Raw genomic sequence first — 21,428 nt, forward strand, 5'->3', positions numbered from 1 at the left:
ACTGTTCAGCCTGGTTGTGCTCCTACTTGAACATCTGAGAAAATGCCTCGCTCATGGGATACTTTATCCTACCCTCACCCTAGACTTTTTTGTTCCATCTTCCTCACTACCACACAGGTATCTAATCCTTTCTCCTAGTCAAGAATATGCCCAGAGGGAGAGGAAAGGAGCTGGTGTCCAGGGGAAAATGCCATCTGAACAGTCTGGGAGAAAGAGGACCGAAAGACAGTATCAAGGTTAAAATACCATTGTCCCTGCACTGGAGCAAAGGATGAGACAGGAACAGTACCAGGATTAGTTCTGTTCCTGCAAATCATTAATCACCATGCTTTCTGACACCTAGTAGAGCCACTACATATAAAGTACTTATGTTCACAGTCAGCATTTTATTTATTCTGCAGGCACTTATTGAGCACCTATGGCAGACCAGCTACTATTCAGGTAGAACTAGGAAACAAATTCTCCATCCCCTATCTTAGGATCTTTACGCTGAAGATAGATAGTCAAATAGAGAAGATGTGCAGAAGTCCTCTGTAGGTCTGGGCTGACAGCAGCAAGTGCCCGCAGCTTCATGTCCACCACAAAGCCGACTACCTGATGCTGCCAAGTATCTGATAGATTCAATCTTCAAAAGAGATGTTAAAAAGTGTGGTTGAAATGGTATAATTTAGTTAAAATATCACTTGTCTACCTTACAGACGCTCACAGTTTCAAGTTAGCCATTCTCTATTTTATAACCAGCCCAGGCTGGGAATGACTAGCATTGCAAGCAAGTTTGTGAACCCAGGAAGGCAGGGGCTGTGTCTGTGTTGGTGGAGCCTGCCTCAGCACCTGCATGCAGGAGGTACTTAGGAGGCAGTTTTAAATGACTGAATGCACCAATGAAAGTGTGAACCATTCCTTCACATCTTCAGTGAATTAAGTGGTCAGTAATAGCAGTTCTTTCCTCCTTTGTGATGCCCCTCCCCATGAAACTGACTCCATAAATTCTTCAAATCAGTTGATTTGAGGTTCTGTGGTATCCCATTTGATTACTGGTACTCAGAAGAGGAAAAAAAAAAACATGCAGAAGCATTAAAATGTATCTACCTATTAACCCCAGTTGAAAAGATCAGTTCCCTATTAAAATGAAAACATGGTTAGAATATTTTCTGAAAAACAAAAAACTTTTAAACTTTGAAAAAGCTCCTCAGCATTTTCTTACCTGGTAACCCAGTCGACAGCCAGACTTTCTGTACCTGGTAGATTGTGCTTTATGACTGTCTCCCTGTTTGTCTTATTCAGAAACATTCTCTCAATGACTTTGTTCTCTATATCAAGCCAGTACAATCTCTTTTCTACTCGGTCAAAATCCACTGCCACAGCATTACCCAGTCCTTGCAAAATGAGGGAGTAAAGAGACCCATCTATGGTTAGATTTCTCAAATAGTAACGGTTGCTAAAAATGAGATAGGGCTCGATGTTGCTGTTCTGCCGGCAGCTCTTTCCATCTGGTTCGCGGATGTAGCCTGGGGCACACTTGCAGATGTAAGAGCCCAAGGTGTTCTCACACTCCTGGCTACAGACAAAGGGTGTGTCCTTGCATTCATCAATATCAACACAAGTCCGCTTGTCAGGCAGCAGCCTGTAACCAAGCTTACAGGAGCAATAGAAGCTGGTTAAGGTGTCTGTGCAGTTTTGGTCGCAGTCACTGAGCGAAGCATCATTGCACTCGTTAACACCTGTAGGTAAAAGACAGTTATCAGAGAACCTAAAATGTCAGAAATGGACCCACCATAATAGTCCAAAGTCAACCTGCCCATTGGACAGACCCAATTCTTGAGGAATCACGCTAAAAGAAGACAGATAAGAAAGGATTTCTAAAGGCTAGACATTAGTCAAAAGTCACTCTTATTCAACTTCCTCCCAGCTTGATCCTTCACCAGTGGTTTTAACAATTAATACAGCCAACAAGTTTGACTTCTAATCCTATTCCTGGCAATCTTCTTTAGTCGATAAATTTAAAAGTAAAAGAGTAGTACAGAGGAGAAAAGAACAGAAGAACCTACAAGGTGGTGTGCTAGGAAAACAAGCCTCTGGGGGGCAAAATGCTCAGATCTGTAGCGTCCTCCATTTTGGTGGTGCAACGACTCACACCATGGCCAATTTCAGGCTCCAGGTGTGATGTCACTGAACATGGAGCTGGGAGACATGTGCTCCTTTGATTCTCACAAATGGGATGAGCCACCCAGCACCCCAGGGGGTATGTCTGGCTGGTTCTGTGACACATGGCCATGCTCAACCAAAAACTATCTACAAAGTAGGGAGAACTTTGTTAAGAATTCTATATTTTATAAATTCGACACTGGTTTCCTTGTGGGGCTTGGGGCATTCACCTAAGGATGAAAATTAAGCACAGGCTAAGGAATCCTAGCAGAAGGGCAGTTCAGGCAAGAAGTCATCATGAGAGTTCAAAGAGAATTCACACTGTCTGCTGTTAGACACTGAAGGCCTGAATTTGTTCATTTCTTGTTCTCTGTGACAACTGCCTAACTGATGAATTAATCCAAAAATGTTTGTGACTAACCTTACATACCAAGAAATCCTTGCCTTTTGATGGACAAGCAAGAGGAATTTTCTGGCAATGTTCTACTTAGAGGACCAACTGTGAAGTCCCGATAAATCATAAAGGGTTGAGAACCCACATTCAGGCTCCCTGTTTTCCTTTTCCCAGATCTTCTGTTAGACTCACCACATCCTTTCTCATCACTGTTGTCTAAACAGTCATCTAGTTGGTTGCAGACTTTCACCATCTCGATGCAGTGCCCGTTGTCACACCTGAACTGGTGAGGGGGACACGTGGTCTCTGGGGTGTGGCAGAGGTGCTCCAGCTCATCAGAGTCGTCTCCACAGTCATTCTCCCCATCGCAGAAGTAGGCCTTACTAATGCAGAGCCCATTTTGACAGGTAAATTGGTGCTCATCGCAGGTAGCGTACGTGCAGTCCCTCTCGTCACTGTAGTCGCCACAGTCATTGCGCCGGTCACACCTGTGTTAGGAGACCCAGCACCACTCTTGAAGATGTTGACAACAAGTCTCAACCAACCCACTTGGGGCTTTGCTTCCTCTCCTAACTGAATGCCAGGTCATCCATTTCAACAAAATCACCAATGACCTTAGTCCCCTCTACCCTAGAATCTTCATCTATCCCACCCATCTTTAGCTCTAGAAGAATCTAATATTTAGCATTCCATACAACTTCCCCAGGTGCTGGTTGCCACCATGGGAAATGTAGGCCTAGAACTATTCAAAATAATTGCATTCATTTTTTTTCTTCAGTTGACAAATTAATTAAACACAACGTTTACATTTTTGGTGCTCATCAGATCTGCTCATCAGATAATGAGACAGTTTCTGGGCCCAGCCAATATCCTGGGCAGCCTTATGCTACAAGTGCCTGTACCCAGGTGAAAATGCTGTCTTCCAATTGGAGTAATGTTTACATTGACAGCCCCATGTCTTCCATCTTTCCTTATAATACTCCTGCCACCTACCATGAGATGTCAGTGGTTACAGTGATGGGAAGGAGAGAAGTAGGTTAGTATGGAATACTGGTAATGGAAGAAGGCATTTTATAGTCCTAGAAGCTATTTGGGGCCCTAATATTCCTAGGCACCAGGAGCACAAGATAGTCTCCTGAAATTCTGTGAGCCAGACTGGTCTTCCTTTTCCACAATATTCCAAGAGCCCGTGAGAATCATGATTACTGAAGGGGGTCCCACTGACAGTTACAAAACTCAAGTATCAGTATAAAGAAAGCTTGGATGAGGCTTGGCAAAGCTAATGTTTGCCATTCATAAAAGAATTTATGTTGGAGGGCTTAGGATCTAGAGGCAGAACATTAAGGTACCAAAGCTGAATACAGTCAACTGAACAACTGATCTATGGTCAGTGCTGCCAGTCAGCAATGCCGTCCACAACCTGGGCACTCTCAATCTGATTTAGGCCAAAATATGTGCATGAAACTGTAAAGAAGGGTGCAAACAAAGCAGGCTGGTTCAGTCCCATTCAGTCTCCTGGTAGCTGTTTAACTCATCTCCAAATGACATGAGACAACAATGCTTCCTTTTGTCTACTTTAGATTCAACACAAGAGGGAAAAAGAGTCACTTAGGCCAGCAAGTCACCATGTTTTTAGACACAACTGTGGGTCAGTATTCCAGCAAGCTGCTCACAATCCAGTCTTAACCAGGTTCTTCAGCAGCATCAGTAAAGAGCCAAGAGAAACAAAGTCAATAGGAGAAATGATCCCCTGTACCAAAATGGGGAAGCACACATTCTGCCAGGCAGCAAGAGGGAGCAGGTTAATAGCGTGCTTAACAGCATTCCAGGCAAACAGAGTTTGGAGAAATTTAAAATCCTATATTTCAGGTTTCAGATATATACCATTTTTTCTCTTCTGCCATAGACCTTGGCAAAAGCATCTGAGAAAGCTCATGGGGTCGGGGAGAATGAGAGAGAGAGAGAAAAGAGAGAAGAAAGGAGAGAGTGAGGGAGGGGAGAGAGTGAGGGAGGGAAGTGAGGGAGGGAGTGAAAGAAAGAAAAGATGAGCGAAGTTAGTTAAGTCTGATGGGGCAGGGGTAAGTCAGCTGTGAGAGCAGAGAAATAATGAAAGCAGCGTTTAGAAAGCTCAGAAAGGGAGTAGTGAGATAATCTAGAGTCTGATCAAAATCAAGACCAAACTTAATGCTATTCCCTAGATCCTGCACCTAAGTTTTCAGAATATATCTAAGACTGCTGGTATTAAATATTTCCTAAATTCTGAAGAACCAAAGAGCAGTATAGCATAGTAGGACTCTCAAGGAAAGAGGGAGAATATATAGATAAAGTTTATTCACTTTCATCAACAAAAATTAAACATCGATGATCTCATCCATATGAGTTACAAACAGACAAAGCACATTTAAATGTAACTTCACTACATAAGGAGTTCCTTCTGTCTCCGAACATCTTCAGGGTTTTAATGTTCAAATCACCACCTCCCAGCAATGTCTGCTGGGTCCTTGAAGGAACATGAGTCATCCTACGTAAGTCGGCTTTCTAGAAGACATTTATTCACTCCTTTAATCCCTACAATTCTTCAGTCACAATGCCAAGTCCCTGCTCCTCATGCAGCCTGACCCTTTCCTGGTTTCCTCAGGACCCCTTTCTTGAACACACAATTCTGCACCACACAGTATTCCAGCAGGACGTTGGGGCCCACTGGGGGACTGCCTACCTCAAAGCAGATGGTCCCAGAAGCTCGGCTGCTCTGACCTTGTGCCTGGTCATGCATTTTTTCCATCTCATTCCCAAGCGTACTTAAGCTGACAGCTGCTCTCAATAAACATGTGTGTCCTTTACCATCCCAGTCCTTGGCACATGCAATATCTCTTCTTGGCTCCAGTTTCACGTGTCCAAATGTCTAATACACACTTTCACTTCAGGGAGCCCTACACTCACCTTCCACCTTGAGCTCCCTTCTGGACTCCCCAGCTTTTGGTAATTCTCTCAGTATTCTGCTAGTCCATCAGGATTAAAACCTACACATCATTTTCCTTCTCTGTTTCCTTCTATATACAAAAATTTGCTAGGTGCGGATAGCACAACGTTGGGGCACTGAAAAAAAGGATAAACCTTTTGGAATGGCCCATTTGGAGAAAGTGATAAGAGATCAACCAACAGAGAATTACAGGAGAGGTCCTAGAACCAGAAGCCTGTGAGCTGAACCTGTCTGACATTGACACAGTACTCTCAAATTTTTTAAAAATTTGTTTCCAGCATTTAAAATCAGAAAAATACTCTGATGAAAAATCCAGATTCCCAATTTCTCTCAAAACGAATGATGCTGACTAGTGTTTGCATCTCTCAGCTGGAGCACATGCTCTCAGGTCACCTCACCTGCCTGTCTCTGCTGTCTCACTGACACCAAGCCTTAGTGCCAATCTCCATTCATTACCATGCTTGCACTGTTATTTTGCTGCTAGCAGAGAAAAGAGAATGAATTATTTCCTGTACCCGTGCCTCCAAGTGGGAGACCAAGAGGGTCACCTGCCTCAAGAAAGAATTTTTTAATATCAAGCCCACTTCACTCATCTCTCTGGCCCTCTGTGCAAGGTCACATTATAACTTTCATGGACCCTAGGTGTCTTTGCCTTCATGGGACCCTTCCTCCATAAAAATAATTAAAATCATATTTAATGATCATATTGGTATAAAGGCAGATATATTATTTGGTTTTAAAATACTTCCTTTGACCTAAATTTTCTCCTTTTTTCCTTTGATTTTAAAAGAAATCTAAACATTTTCATAGTCCACAAAAAGTACCATGGGCCCAGGCACTGTGCACCATGCCTAATGGATAAGTAAGTCCTGCCTCATGGACATTGGAGGTCTGTTGGTAAATCATTTAATCCCCGGTTTACCTGAACCAGTCCGGGACACACAGTCCATTAGTGCAGGTGAATTCGTTTGCAGAGCAGGTTCTTCTGGTGCAGTTCTGGTGCTCATCATAGGCGTCAGAGCAATCGGCATCGCCATCACAAACCCAAGACTGAGGAATGCACCTCCTGGATGGGGGCACACTATTTACACAGTGAAACTCGGAACTGGAGCAGCTGTGATTCTCTGAAACCAAACCACACGAGAATCAGAAACCACACAAGAGCTCGGTCTAGCGGTCAGATTCATTCTGAACCATTATTTGTCTTCGCTTTATGTTACATAACACTTTGAGGGATGAGAGAAAATGAGGGGGAAATACGCAGACAAATCACATGGTTACAATAATAGGTCATAATAAAAATACCTCCAAAACTTGTGTTTTAATTGCTTTGGACCTTGGAATTTTTTCAGAAGTAAAAATAAAGATAATAAAACACCTCACTCAGTTTTCCATAAAATTAATGCAAGATCATATTTTTCCCTCAGGGCTATAGAAAATGATGCACCTCTTAGTAACTGGATACCAAACATCCCTTCCTTTTGGTAACTTTTTTTAGTTTACAAAGTATAATTACACAAACACAATGTGAGACAGGCATTTTTATGCTAGTTCTACAGATGAGAAAAATTGAAGGTTGACTAGACAGCTCAAAGTCATAGGATTTTCTAAAAAGTTATGGCTTTCTAAAAAGGTAGGTATCTGGGAGGAACTCACATCACTAAGAGTTAGAAACCATGATACTATTAGGAAAGAGCTAAGATGCTATCATATAATCATTAAAGCCTGCAGAATGAAGTACAAGTGTTCTATTCAATCTCTTTGTGGGTGAATAGGAAACAAAAGGAAGGGGGTCTTGGTGATATGGGGGGAAAGCACATGCGATAGCCCATGTATGTGCAGCTGCCAACCACCCATTTCATAGAGTATATGTGGAACTATGGACTGCCACCAAAGCCAGGGACACAGGAGGTAACGATCACGGAGACATTGCTTTTATTAGTCTAGCATGAAAAGACTTTCTTCTAAGAACACCTCAGCTGATAGTTCTAAGTTCTGTTGGTAATGGAAAACAGTCTTTTCCATAATTCACTTAAAAGGAATAATCCTCCCCCTGCCTCCTCCCCCAAACAGCTCTAAGGTAACAGGTGAAACTGGAGGTACATTATTAAAGCTGCCATTAAGAGTGGCAAATAAACAGGAAAACAAATGTGTGTGAATACATGACTGTGACACTGTGCAGTACACCAGAAATTGATACATTGTAACTAACTGTACTTCCATAGGAAGAAAAATGTTTTAAACCCCCCCCCCCAAAAAAGAGAGGCTAACTGAGTTCTCTTTATCCGCTCTAGAAATGTAGGACATTATTTCCATTATCTAAATATTACAGAGAAAAACAAACATTAAAATAGTTTTTCATCATTTTAAAGCATTAAGTGGATGATATCAAACATTCCTGAGTGAAAACAAAGACAACATTCTGTCCACATGCATTCAGTTAAAGAGGAATCTGTCTGACAACCATACTCTCCAACGACAAAAAAAAAAAAAAAAGTCTGCTGAGTTTCCCTGGAATGTGATGCTGCAGAGGAATTAACTGGTTTCACTTACCACAGTGGTGTCTTTCGTCCTCATCACTCATGTCCCCACAGTCATTATCACCATCACAGACCCACTCTATTTGGATGCACCTGTTACTGTCACACTTGAATTCATCACTTGAGCATGTTATCTCAGAATACTCTGCAAAAAGATAAAAAGCACTCTTGGTGAGAAGAGTGATTTGTAGTCCAGAAATCTTGAGAGAAGCCTACGATAGCATGGGCTGTCTAGAACACCAATTAGAATTCTTTAATCACATCCCCACATGTCCCTGTTCAACTAATCAAGTTGTCATATGTCCATAAACCCAGAGACTCCTGAAAATTAGCCAAGGGCAAAAGAAAATTAAATGCTAAATATTAAAAATACAGTAGAATAATAACAAGAAGGAATGATAATAAGGAAAAACATGACCTTCATAAGCTGGTGAGAAAGGAGTGTGTATCGATACAGTCTTTTGAAGAAACATATCCCCATCACACAGGAACACTACTCCTAGAAACCTAGCCTGTAAGAATCTTTCCATATATGCAGGAAAAAGTTTTTAAAAGGACGTTCATTCCAGCATTACGTCTCAGTGAAAAAAATGGAAACAACCTAAATGACCTTCAGTCAGGAAAGGGATAAAAACACATGGAACATGATACTTTAAAGCAATATTCAACATGCAAAGAAATGAGGTAGAGCTGTATTTTCTAACATGCTGACAAGATGTTGTTAAGCTCAAAAAACAAAGTGGGGGGCAAACTGCAGAAAAATATAAATAGTAAGGTCCCATTAGTGTTTTAAAAACCACATGTTAGGATGCATATATAAAAAAAGAAGAATTCACACGTAATAATGATTATGTCTGGGGAGTGAGGGGATTGGAGAAGGGTGAAGAAATGGGGATACTACCCTTTTTTTTGATGGAGATTCTGGGGGTTGAACCCAGGACCTCGTGCACGCTAAGCACGTGCTCTACCACTGAGCTATACCTACAACCCCCAGGCAGGATTTTACTCTTTTGTACACATCCTATTCTTTCTTTAAAATGTTATATGTGGATTGGATGTTCACTAAACTTATTGTGGTAATCATTTCATGACGTATGTAAATCATTATGCTATCTACCTTAAACTTACACAGCACTGTATGTTAATTAATACCTCTGCATATTATGAGAATGCATTCATATTAGATCCTGCATTTATTTTATTTAAATATGTCAAACAGCTATTACTAATTGCTATTACTATGACTTTGGTTCCCATGGAGAAGTTTGGAAACTATATTTATTCTTCATATATTTGAACCAATAGTTCACACATCTAAACCAATCTCTACGACTATTCTACCCACTAACAGTTGTTAATTGTTTCCTTTATGAATCCTCAAAATTCTATGTGTCCTTTGTTTTCTACAAAACTCTCAGCATTGGGGAAAAATAACTTGGCAAAGAGCTTTAAATACTACTCTCTATTAGTCACAGAGTTTGAAGCAGAGAGAAAATAGGAATAGAAAATAGTCTGAATTCAGCTGCAAAATTAGACCAATGGCCTTTAGAAAATGCCCCTCCAGAAAAAAAAGTTTTATATATCATGGTACTTACTGTGGTGATATTTATAATACAGTAAAAAAAATTTAAAATAGAGCCAGTTAATGATAATATAACCACTCAATGGAATATTATACAGCCACTAACCAGCAGTATAAAGACTTTATAACAGGGGACAGCAAACCTTCTCTTAACCAAATAGCATTTTAGGCTTACAGGCCGCATGATCTCTGTCGCACCTACCTGACACTGCCTTCACAGCACAAAAGCAGCCATAGCCAGGATGTGGCTACATTCTAGTGAAACTTGATTTATAAAGACAGGCAGCTAGTCCATGGTCATAGTTTGCTGACCCCTATACAGCAGTGTGATTTATTGACAGAGAAAACAACAATGTAGAATACTGTACCTTTTTATGTAAAAAAGAAAGATTGTGTATGGATATAGATTGGGACTTGCAAAGGAAAACAGCAGCCTTCAAACATAAACAATACACAACTGCCTCCAGGAATACAACCACCATCTCAGGAAGCTCAGATGGCCGGGAGACCTTACCTCCTAAGCTGGCACACAGACAGAACAGGAAGAACTATGTGCTCCTAATATGCCCCTTCTCCACATTTATGATATTTCAACCACTTTTGGCTCCTCCCAGTCTTAGGGGTCAGAACTTGGCCAAATTTCAAAATTCCAATTCAGAGTCAATTATCACTAGTTGAGTTCTATAAGCCAGGCAGGTAGGAGGTTCATCACCCACATACTCTCTTTTTATCCACATCAATCAGCAACCTCCACATCCTGCCCAGCAACCCTCCCAGTGCCCCAGGTTTCTCGTGACTGTCTGCTGAGTGGTCTCAGCATTTCAGCTGAGAGGAGGAGCAGGCAGTGCACACATTCAGTGGTCAGGACCAGAGTCTGTATCTCAAGCAGCTGCAAGAGGGTGTCCAGCTGCATCCCAGTGCTTTTCATGTTTGCTCACTCTCTTACCACAAGTGGCAGGTTCATCAGAGCCATCAGAACAATCTCTTTCTTTATCACAATACCAAAAGCTAGGAATACAGGGCCCAGATGCGCAGTGGAATTCATTGTTGTTGCACGTCTCAGAGACTGGAGGAGGGAGAGAAGATAAAACCCGTAAGCAACACACAGGCTTGTTCCTATCGGTCTTTCTAATCTATTATCTCTGAACTGGATAACTGCTACCAAGAAAGGAATAGTGAGGCCTGGGAAATGAGTTTTTGTCTAAGTGCTCTGTCAGGGGGGAAGAGTATGGGAGAGCAACACTGCTCCGGTTTTCCAGATTTTTTCCCTAAATTCCAGAAATCCAAAAATAAATGGTATATGTTGGCAACACCAAAAGACTACATTTTTGATATGTACCATCAGAAATTACATACAAAAGAAGACTTGGTTCTGTATTTTCTACCATAACATAAAATAAATTATACTGAAAAGCAAAAAACAATATGACCATATCTGAATTCATCCTACAAACTTTTAGCCATGTTAGACCATTGTTCTAGGGAATGAGCGAAGTTCTGCTCTTATTCATCCTTGTAATTTGAGTAAATGACTCTGCCTACATGTGAACATTGATGCTTTTGTTGCATAATATTAGGTAGTTCTGGTCTGATGTGTTTTCTAGATTTTCTGCTTCCTCTTGCTACTATTTTTACAACTGACTCCTGCTCTTGGACTGTAGCCTGGCTTGGTGACAATTACTAAATTCTTAAAGTACACATCTATTTATAGGAATAATCTCAGAGTTAGCTTAGAATGGTCTTTTAATTTGAACTATAAACACAGGAAATTATTTGATTGAAGCAAATTGCTAAATATGAAATAAAGGCTTCTGAAAGTCAAACATATGAAAAAGACAGAAAATTCTTTCAGTTACTAACGGCTACTATAAACCTATTAAGTGTAAATATGAGGGCTTAATGTGCAAGCTCTGCCTGGAGTTCCTGAAGACAAAAGGCCTTCAATTGTAGCAGGTTAGGCAGCAGAGCTGGTTTCCGGAAGAAATATTTAGAGTCAGGTGTCCAGCCAGGGAGCAGAGAGAAGGGGCTTCTTATGCCCTCCAAGCACATCCTAAAGTAACTGCCTACTGCCTCTACTTACAAGGTCAATTTGAGAGGACAAATTGAAATTAGCCCAAATAACCAGGCCATGTGTCTCTGTATGAGTTCAAGATGTGCATCCCTGGAAGCACAGAAAGAGAAGCAGGTGTATCTTACCACAGAAAATGGGGTTTTCATCACTCATATCTCCACAGTCATTGTCTCCATCACATAAGAAAGTATGAGGAATACACACACTTGAATTCAGACAATTTACATATCCGGACTGGCAAGTGCGATGAGCTTGAAAAAGACAACCAGATAAACATTTAGAACACACCCACCACACATGTATCATATATGGTCACACTAAGAGATGTACTGCAGAATCAAACCACCAGGAGGGAAGGATGTACTAAGCTATCACAGAGGTATGATCCATGACACTTACGTGATGCCATGGATTCTATAGTAAAAAGAGATATTTCCAGGTGACACTGAGATCATGGAGGAGAATGGGGGCTGCTTTGTAGTTTAAATTGCCTGTTTTCATTGTTGAATAGCCTCAGCAAGACTCCCCACTCTGGGTTAAATAAATTATGGCATTTCCACAGCATGGAGTAATATGGAGCTATAAAAAGGAATGAAGAAGATCTCCCTAAAATGATAAGAAATGAAGGTATGATCTCCAGGATATATGAACAGTAAGAAAGCAGAACAATAGGCTATCTTTTGTGTAAGAAAAATGACGATGTGAGTGTGTGTGTGTGTATAGCAAGAGAGAAATGCTAACATGAAAAGCAACAGCAACAAAAAGATAAACTAACGAAAATTATCAGCTCTATGAACAGGTTGAGAAGATTACAGAGGCAGCAGGGTTGGGAGGACAAATATCAAAGACTTTCGTGAATGTACCTTGTATAATTTTGATTATAAAACACTGCACATTATTTTGTATAACTAAAAAGAATAGAATAAAAAATGAATATAGGAAAGCAATTCCTAAAATTTGGAAACAGTAACAAATGACTGCACATCCCTAGTGGGAAATAATCGAAGAACAGGAAGGACCTAAAATTTTTAATTACATTTGTGTGGTTATTTTGAAACTATGATAGGCATTTTTAAATTACTATAGAATAAAGCAAGTAAATGACTATGCTAATGTCACTTATTAGAAACCAAGATTTTAAGCATAAGAGACATGATTATAAAATCTAAAAGGTGAAAAACCTGTTATCTCAAATTAAAATGGAAAATACCAATATAAATTTTTCCTTAAAAATTGTATTTCATAGCTCTGTCCACTACAATCAAAAACTTAGTACTCACTGGTCATCAAGTCATTACTCTGAAAACTGACAACTATAGGGAAGGTATTAGACATTTACCCTGCAGAATTGTATTTTAGGGTAACAAAAGAGTTGATAAGGGAAATTTCTTCTTTATGGGACTTCAGTTAATGAGTGTGGAAGGAATAGTCAAAGTTTTAAATGCCTATTTGGTAACCCTTAAGGAAATAATGCATTTATGGAACAACCACCCAGGGATGCCAAAACCACTGGGTGAAAGGTTGATGGGAACTTCTTATGGGAAGACTCAGACTGACTTGTAAATCCACTAATTTACTTCATCTTCACCTAAAAGGGAAAAATCAAGCATGTGCTTCACTATTTGCTACAACAGGAAATACACAGCTCCACCTGTGAAGTGCTCTTGCCCAAAGAATCGAGTCTAATGTAATCAAACCTCTAGGTCTAAATTCTAGTCTAAATCAATGTGTAGACCTTGTCTGAATCCTAATTTGAACAGAGCAATAATTGACGTGTTTTAAGTGATAAAATTTGAAGATGGACTGAGTACTCAATGATACTAAGTATTGTTGATTCTGTTAATGCTGGCATGGTAGTTGTTTTTCAGAATGTCTTGATCAGTGACGTGCATGTCTAGGAGTTGCTTTAAAATACTCAGAAAAAAAGTTGGGGGAGATGGATGAAACAGATTGGCCACTTGTTGATTAAAAAAAGCACACTCAAATACTGTGTTTTGGGGGGAGGGTACAGCTCAGTGGTAAAGTGTGTGCTTAGCACGCACGTGGTCCTGGGTACAATCCTCAGCACCTCCATTAAAAAATAAATAACTGAATATTGTGTGTTACTACCTACAAAAGCAGCAGAGCATATCAGTCTACCCAAACTGAAAATACACTTGGGCTCACACTCTGCTCTTTTGTCTTCCCAAGATACTTAAGTGCAAATCCCAGAAATTTTGGAAAAATGAATTCACTAAAAGGCAATTTACCAGAAAAACTAAAGAGACAAATCATTTCAGTCAACAACATACCATACAGCTTTTTGCACAACAAACATTAGCCACAACACATTTATATAATAATTTTCGGTGGTAATGATTGGCAAAGCTTTAAACCAATCAGATATGTAAACTAAGCATAAAATATTTACGGTTAAAAGTCAATGGTTGCATGGATCCATAAATTTAGGTGAATAATTCAAATACTAGGTAGACTTGTTTTTAAAAATCACTTAGTAGACTGTATTACAATGAAATTTATGTTTTAGATGAATAGTATGGGTTTTTTTCTCAGAAATCTTTTGTCATTACATAAAAATTTCATCTCCTGTGCTCTAAGACTTCAAGACCAAAGCACAATAAGTACTGAAGACAAACTTACAGCAATTTTTCTCATCTGAAGTATTATTATCATGGCAGTGGTCTATACCATCGCAGACAAACTGAAGAGGGATGCACTTTCCATTATGGCAAGCAAATTCCGAGGTTTCGTTACAAGCCCTGAACAGGCACCCTGCCTCATCACTGTTGTCACCACAGTCATTGTAGTGATCACAGCGGTAACTATACTGGACACATCGCCCATTGGCACAGGTGAAGGATGTCGAAGGGCAGGTGTGAAACGCTAAGGGAAGGAAAAAAAAAAACTGAAGAAGCTTCTGGAATAAACCGTTGTCCTATTTTCTAAAAAGATACAATCAAATAAAATAAGACACTTTGGGTTTACCTTCCAAGGCAAAAAAAACAGCTGCAAAACGCACTGCATGCAAAGTGAGATGACACTTTAAATTACTTAGATTAAGCAAATATGTTGTATGCTTGGTTTTAGCAAATGAAATGTTTTAAGCAAATCACAAAGTCACTTTCTCTCCCATCTCAGTTTACAAGTTTATCTCAATCACATTAAGCGTGCAAACACAATTTCTCTGGGGAAATTCTAGCCCCTCTACAGACTAGAAAAAGGTAACTAACTTCAGGCCTTCCTAATTCTGAATATTGGAAGTAATTTCAATACAATTATTGAATGAATGATCCTTCTGCTATGAAAATTAATAAAATGATAACAATCACCTTTGTGAGCCCTTAGTCCCATGCTACGTCACCAAGCCCTGCGCTGTGGTTTTCATATATGGTTTCTCTTACTCCTCACAAAAACCCTAGTGACAGCACCATCTCACAGATGAGATGTCTGAGGCCCAGCGAGGCTAAGCGACTTTCTCAGGGCTATACAGATTGAATGGCACCCAGCACCATGGCTCTGAACCACTACAGAGGTACTTCCTATGAAAGCATCATACACCGCTTCACAGCATATAAATCAGCTCACATGCGATTTAAGCAAAGTGCATCAGTTTAAATGTTTTTCAGTCCCCAAAGGACCAAGCACTTGGTACATCGTTAGGTGCTAACCAAAGCTCCAATTGTCCAACTCACCACAGAGAGTTTCCAGCTCATCACTGCTGTCACCACAGTCATCAATGTCATTACATTTCAACTGCTGTGGGATGCAGTTCCCACTGAGGCAGGTGAACTTGGAACTATCACACCTTGTGCCATTGTCCGGGATGCAGTACTTGTTGTTGTTGGCCAGGTACCATCGGCCCACTTGTGGACACTGGCACTCGGGACCATTTGGACCTGAAGAAAGGTAGGCACAGAAAAAGCAAAAGATTTATATAGCAAGAACTCATATTTCTCCTCCAGAATAGCACTGGTAACAGCTTCTATACTGAATGTGTTATTAGATGAGCCATGGAAACTGTTCCGAGTCAGTTTTCTGTCAATAAGAACCACCACTGATTTCTAATAAGTTCACCCTAATCTTTAAACAACGATCTCTTGTCTTCACTGAAACATTAGCAATGATTCTCCCTTCTCAGCAAAATCTGCAAAGCAACAGTATCAAAAGATACTTCTTCCTATGAATTTGTTGTTCTCCATAGAACACACTGTGAAGGTCACATCACACTCTAAAACACCATCAGCAATATTCCAAACTATAGAGTACCTCCTAAGTGGAAGGAGGCTTATCGATGAAATTCCGATTCAAGACCTGAGGTGCAGCAGCCAAACCCCCATCTTACTTTCTACCTCCATCAAGCTTAACTTAAAAATGCCATTGTAAGAAGACGCAATATAGAGTAGAAAAGAAACCTTTCAAAGTCTTCCTCTCAACATACAGATCCTGAAATTGATTTTATCAGTTACTCTTGAAATCAAAGAGAATTTTTTTTCTCCCGTGAGAGCGGAATACTCCTTCAGCCTTCGCTACTGGTTGTCATCATTATCATTATTCTCCACGATTCTACCTTCACGGCCAATGCCTTACCTGGTGCACAAATATTGCTGCAGCCCCCATTAAACTGACTGCAAGGATTGTGACACTGCTGTTGGTCCTTCACGACAGCGCAAATACCCTTAGGCAGGGAGGGAAGACTCGTGGTCATTGCGGTCAGACTTGACCCATCATATTTGTTAGCTCTGTAAATTTTTTGAGAGCTCCAGTCAGTCCAGTAAATATACTGGCCGTAGACAGTCAAGCCAAAAGGAAAATCAACTCTGCTGACAATGACCTCCCGCTCCATGCCTGTTACAGTGCAGCGCTCAATCTTCTTCCTAAAACAAAGATGGAAAAAAAAAAAAACTCTCAAAACCAGAAAGAATAAGTTCCTCAATTGGCACCCAATGCCTGGGCCCACCCATGGCTTTACATAAGCCCCTAACTTTCTTTCCAAGTGAAACATATGGCAGCAAGAAATGTTTTTTTCTGGCAGTGGGAGAACTTAACCTGCTTATCAAACAATGGCCTGGATACATCATTGATTTCCAAATATTAATGTAACCCACAGGCAATCCTACAGAAGGAACCAGGCTGACATTCAAAACAAGAGAGTATTATGAAATAATACATGTCATGCATAGAACTTGGTGTTTAGCACATAGTAATCACTCAATAAAATGTGAATAACTTTTCCCTTCCCACTCCTCTAACGACTTTCTATTTGTCATTTACCTTGAGGTATTTACCTATAGACACCAGTCATAATAAACAAAATCATCTCATCTCTTCAACCATGAGGATGATTGGAATGTGAGTAATTTCAGGAGTATTTGGAGAGTTACATACAAAATTAGAGCTGACAGGAGTTTATAAGGAAAACACCATGAAATTGACTGAGTAGATGCTGGCACAAGAAGAAAGAATTTTTTTGAGAAGGTGACTAAAAGACAAAGACCAAAGGAAAATATTTTTTTGAGACACCGAATGCTACAGCCCAGAGAAAACTTACTATCAGTGTGCATGTAAAAGTCATTCATATTTTATGGTAGTTACATGGGGCCTGTAAATTTTTAACTATAGTTGAGTATAGTTGTAACTCAAGTAATTCATCCTTAGATGCCTTTCAGTTCACAAATATTCAATCTTACGATGCAGATCAGTTTTTACAGGTATAGTCACCAAGCTAGAACATAGTTCCTGAAACTGATTCCACGTTTTGGCCACTTTTATCTGGCATATTATATTTTCACCACATTATGGGAATCCTTCTTTTATGTCCCTTTTTATTTAAGTGGAAGGAAGAAATCTTCTCATCGGCACCCATGGGAATAACCAAAGACACGTACAGATTGGCATCTGTCCAGTAGAGAAAGCCTTCTTCATAGTCCAGAGTGAGCCCGTTGGGCCAGACCAGGTCAGTGTTCACCACAGATTGCCGGAAGTTTCCTGCCAGTGTGGCTCTTTCAATTTGGGCATTAGTACCCCAGTCGGCCCAGTACATGTACCTAGTGATCCAAAAGGAGTCATAATTCACCACAAGGAAACTCACAATCCTTTTTCCTTAAGAAGGAACAGCAGCAAACTACCACAAGATCTTGTATATATTTCCCTGTGCTATACAGTAAAATCTTATTTATCTATTTTACATTTTGAAATCCCAGTCTGTCCCTCCCCACTCCCCGCCCCCTTGGCAACCACAAGTTTGTATTCTATGTCTATGGTCTGTTTCTATTTTGTATTTATGTATAATTGAAAAACTGTGCTCTACACTGGTATTTGACACAACATTGTAAAATGACTATAACTCAATTAAAAAAATGTTAAAAATCAATCATCCTTTATGCTCCAAAAAAAAAAAAAAAGGAACAGCAGCATTCTTTAACTGTAAGTTGACATTAACATGGCAAATGAAACCCACTCCACTCCCACCCATAGAACTTGCCCAGTAAGGATTTATTGAGTCAGAGCATTGATTCCCTAGTATGCTGCCAATCTTCCTAGCAGAAGGAACGGGAGTTCCCGGGTAGAGTCTCTCATGCTCTTTCACCCTTGAACCTGTAGCTGTAGTTTTATAAGCCCGCGAAACACTGGCTTTCTATGAACACAAAATAATTTCAAACTCCACTCCCTACAGAAATAAGCAGACCATGTCATACCCTTGGCAAGGATCTAACACAATTGCTCTTGGCCTTTCAACTCGGGCTATCACAGTGCGCTTAGACCCATCCGTGGCCATGGACTGAATCGACTGGTTGGTGTAGTCACTGTAGTAAATTCTTCTATTGATCCAGTCAAAGGCAATGCCATCAGGACTCCCTAAGTCTGGACATACATCAACAAACACACAAAAAGGAGTTAGAGTCTCAATATGCACTTTAGAATCCCTGGGTCATCCATGTATGTCGATCCCATTGTGTCTACTTCCAAGATAAGCTACACTTAGAGTGCTCTTACCTGAAGCAACAACAGTGGAAGAAATGCTCCCTGAATTCAGGTTGACATAGGAAATCTGGCCTTTTCCAGACCTTAAAAATTGTGTGAAGTAGATTCTGTTATCTATGCTGTCATAGTCTAGTGCCACAGCCCTTCTTTCCACACTGATTTCTGTGAAAGGTAGGCTATAGTCTTCAGGGTCAAAGTGTAAGCTCCTCAAGGAACTATCCAGGGCAAAGATGAGGAAGTTTTCTGGTGAAATGGCACAGCTTCTGCCATCACCCTGCAGGATCCCAAAGGCACAGCCACATTGTGGGGTGTGCAATTCAGGCAAAGCAAAGCAGAAATGGACGCATCCTCCATTATTTTGCAAGCAAGGGTTGTTGTTGACCTCTGCTGGTGACCGGGGCTGGACACGCTGATCAAAGATGGTCACATCTCTTAGCCAATTGATATTGTCCCTTATCACTGTTGGTGGATCTGTGTTATGTGGCTCCTTGCTAGCTTGGAAGATTTTTTTCAAATTCCTGTCCACCCATATGATAGAATTTCCAAATACGGTGATGGCATAAGGAGTTGGGTAACGGCCGCCAAAACGAATCACTTGAGATTCCCCTCCTTCGATGCTGACTCTTGCAATTACATCTAAAGCATCATCAACCCAATAAACATAGCCACTGCTATGGTCCAATGCCAAGCCCCGTGGTGTGGCAATGCCCTCTGACACAAGCACAGTTCTATTGGTACAGTCAAGATAAGAACGTTCAATCTTTGGGTTTTGCCCATAGTCGGCCCAGAAGAGGTATCTGTTCTTGGGGTCTACAACGATATGCCTGGGCATATCCACTGTGGTTTTAAGGAGAACACGGCGGAGGGTGGTATTGATCCTTAGAACTTCTATCAATGTTTCAGACCTGAAAGCATTGGTGAAATAAAGATTTCCTGTAGGAAAATAAAAAGGCAGGCTGATGAATGGAAAATCAAGAAGGAAGAACATACCTTTTGTAAGACTGAGGTTTGGTTCAGTATACATTGCCCAAGATGATAAATGAATATCTGAATTTAGGCTTAGAAAAATAAATTTTTACTCTTAGGAACTGAGTAGGTTGTTTCTTCAAATTTAATGTGCCTCTCTTTAGCTTCTAAAGCAGATCAGAATTCATAGTAAACATCATCACCCACTTTCTACTGCAAGGTGTGTTTTTCACAATGTCCTTCCTCTTCTACCTGAATGTTCACCTATATCTTCAAAGACTCATTGTCCTGGCACACCTTCTACTCCAACGTGGTGAAAAGAGCAGAGAGAGAGAGCCAGCAATATCTGAGGTTGTTATCTGTGCCATCAAATGCTCTTTGTGTTTAGCATTAACATGAGGTCTATTCTTAGTCATTCTAACTAGTACAGATGTTTTCATCCCAAGGATCTTCTAAAGTCACCAAAAGTCCATTTGCCCTTGGGCATTATAGAACAACGTAAATACTAGAATAAAAAGACCATGGTGTGAAGGCAGTATAATGACTAGAGAAGGAGTCCATATTGATTCCATGTAGTCAAAAGTCTACTGTACTAAGACACATCCATTTTGTTCCCATATATGACTCAAACAGCTCTAGAGAAACTGAGTCAAGATGTAATATGTTACTGATCTACTACCCTTTTCATTAACTATCTCTAGTTGAAATATATTTATACACCAAACAGTAAATCTAGGGTTGGCAAAGTTCTCTAGAGGGCCAGAAGATAGGAGATATTTTAGGCTTTGCAGAGTATACGGTTTCTTTCACAAGTACTCAGCTCTGCCACTGTAACATTAAAGCAACCATAGACAGCACATAAAAGAATGGGCATTGCTGTACTCCAGCAAAACCTTACTTACAAAATAAGCAGTGGGCTGCATGTGGCTGACAGGTCATAGACTGTTGACCTCTGTTTTATCTACACTCTCAGAAATAATGTAGTAAGTCTGTAATCAGGAATGGAATTTAGGAAGCCATTTAAAGCCTTATCTAACCATGTTTGCTATTTGCAATAAACCATTATTATAGTATATAGGTTTTCATAATGTTGTAATATTTCTAAGTGATAACTATTTACCAAACTTCATAACACACAATGATACCTATTGATATGATGGGATTATATTCTAAAAGTTATAACACATTTAATGCATTTGTTTTTCAGTGTATCATTAAAAATGAGTGGTAATTCGAAATTAAATATATGAATCAATACAACTAAGTTAATGCAATATTAGATCAGGCATTTCAATATAAATACAATAGAGAAAGTGCCTAATGATCTAGACAGTTTTCATACATTAACATGAGAAAGCAACTAAGAGCTCAGCAGCTAAAATTGCTCAGCTTTAAAATAAATGATTGCTATTTCATGGCTTATGTCATGTTTTGATATCTCTTCCTCTTTGAAAATTTAGACATTTCTAGTTTAGAAAATTAGATGCTAATCTAAGTGTGAAATAAACAAACCCACATAATTTAATATTTCTAAACATTTTGCCTACAGTTCTGATTCTGTTAATAATAGAAGAAAATGAGATAAACTATCATGAATCTGTCAAAGGAAACATTATCATTAACAGACACAAGTCTGTGAGTTTATTATAAAAGTGCAATTCAACTTATCTTAAAGAATCTCAATAAAACTCCTAGAAAAACAGATCTGTAACACGTTAGGCTAACTTTATAGCATAAATAAGACAGTGACGCAAACACAAAAGGGCTTT

The 21,428-nt window shown here is 39.9% G+C and overlaps 1 protein-coding gene across 1 annotated transcript in view; it reads right to left on the reverse strand.

The window, feature by feature from the left end:
* LRP2 (LDL receptor related protein 2) overlaps window positions 1-21,428 on the reverse strand; it is a 180,528-nt gene that overhangs the window by 44,098 nt on the left and 115,002 nt on the right. The window contains exons 39-50 of the mRNA XM_072961113.1: window positions 18,706-19,626; window positions 18,408-18,573; window positions 17,598-17,756; window positions 16,300-16,586; window positions 15,405-15,608; window positions 14,353-14,595; window positions 11,838-11,963; window positions 10,588-10,707; window positions 8,073-8,204; window positions 6,442-6,643; window positions 2,732-3,027; window positions 1,205-1,721 (exon numbers count right to left, since the gene is read on the reverse strand). Coding sequence (XP_072817214.1) covers window positions 1,205-1,721; window positions 2,732-3,027; window positions 6,442-6,643; window positions 8,073-8,204; window positions 10,588-10,707; window positions 11,838-11,963; window positions 14,353-14,595; window positions 15,405-15,608; window positions 16,300-16,586; window positions 17,598-17,756; window positions 18,408-18,573; window positions 18,706-19,626 — 3,373 coding nt within the window. The remainder of the gene's footprint in view (window positions 1-1,204; window positions 1,722-2,731; window positions 3,028-6,441; window positions 6,644-8,072; window positions 8,205-10,587; window positions 10,708-11,837; window positions 11,964-14,352; window positions 14,596-15,404; window positions 15,609-16,299; window positions 16,587-17,597; window positions 17,757-18,407; window positions 18,574-18,705; window positions 19,627-21,428) is intronic.

This window comes from Vicugna pacos, chromosome 5 (assembly GCF_048564905.1).
Source record: "Vicugna pacos chromosome 5, VicPac4, whole genome shotgun sequence".
NCBI lineage: Eukaryota > Metazoa > Chordata > Mammalia > Artiodactyla > Camelidae > Vicugna > Vicugna pacos.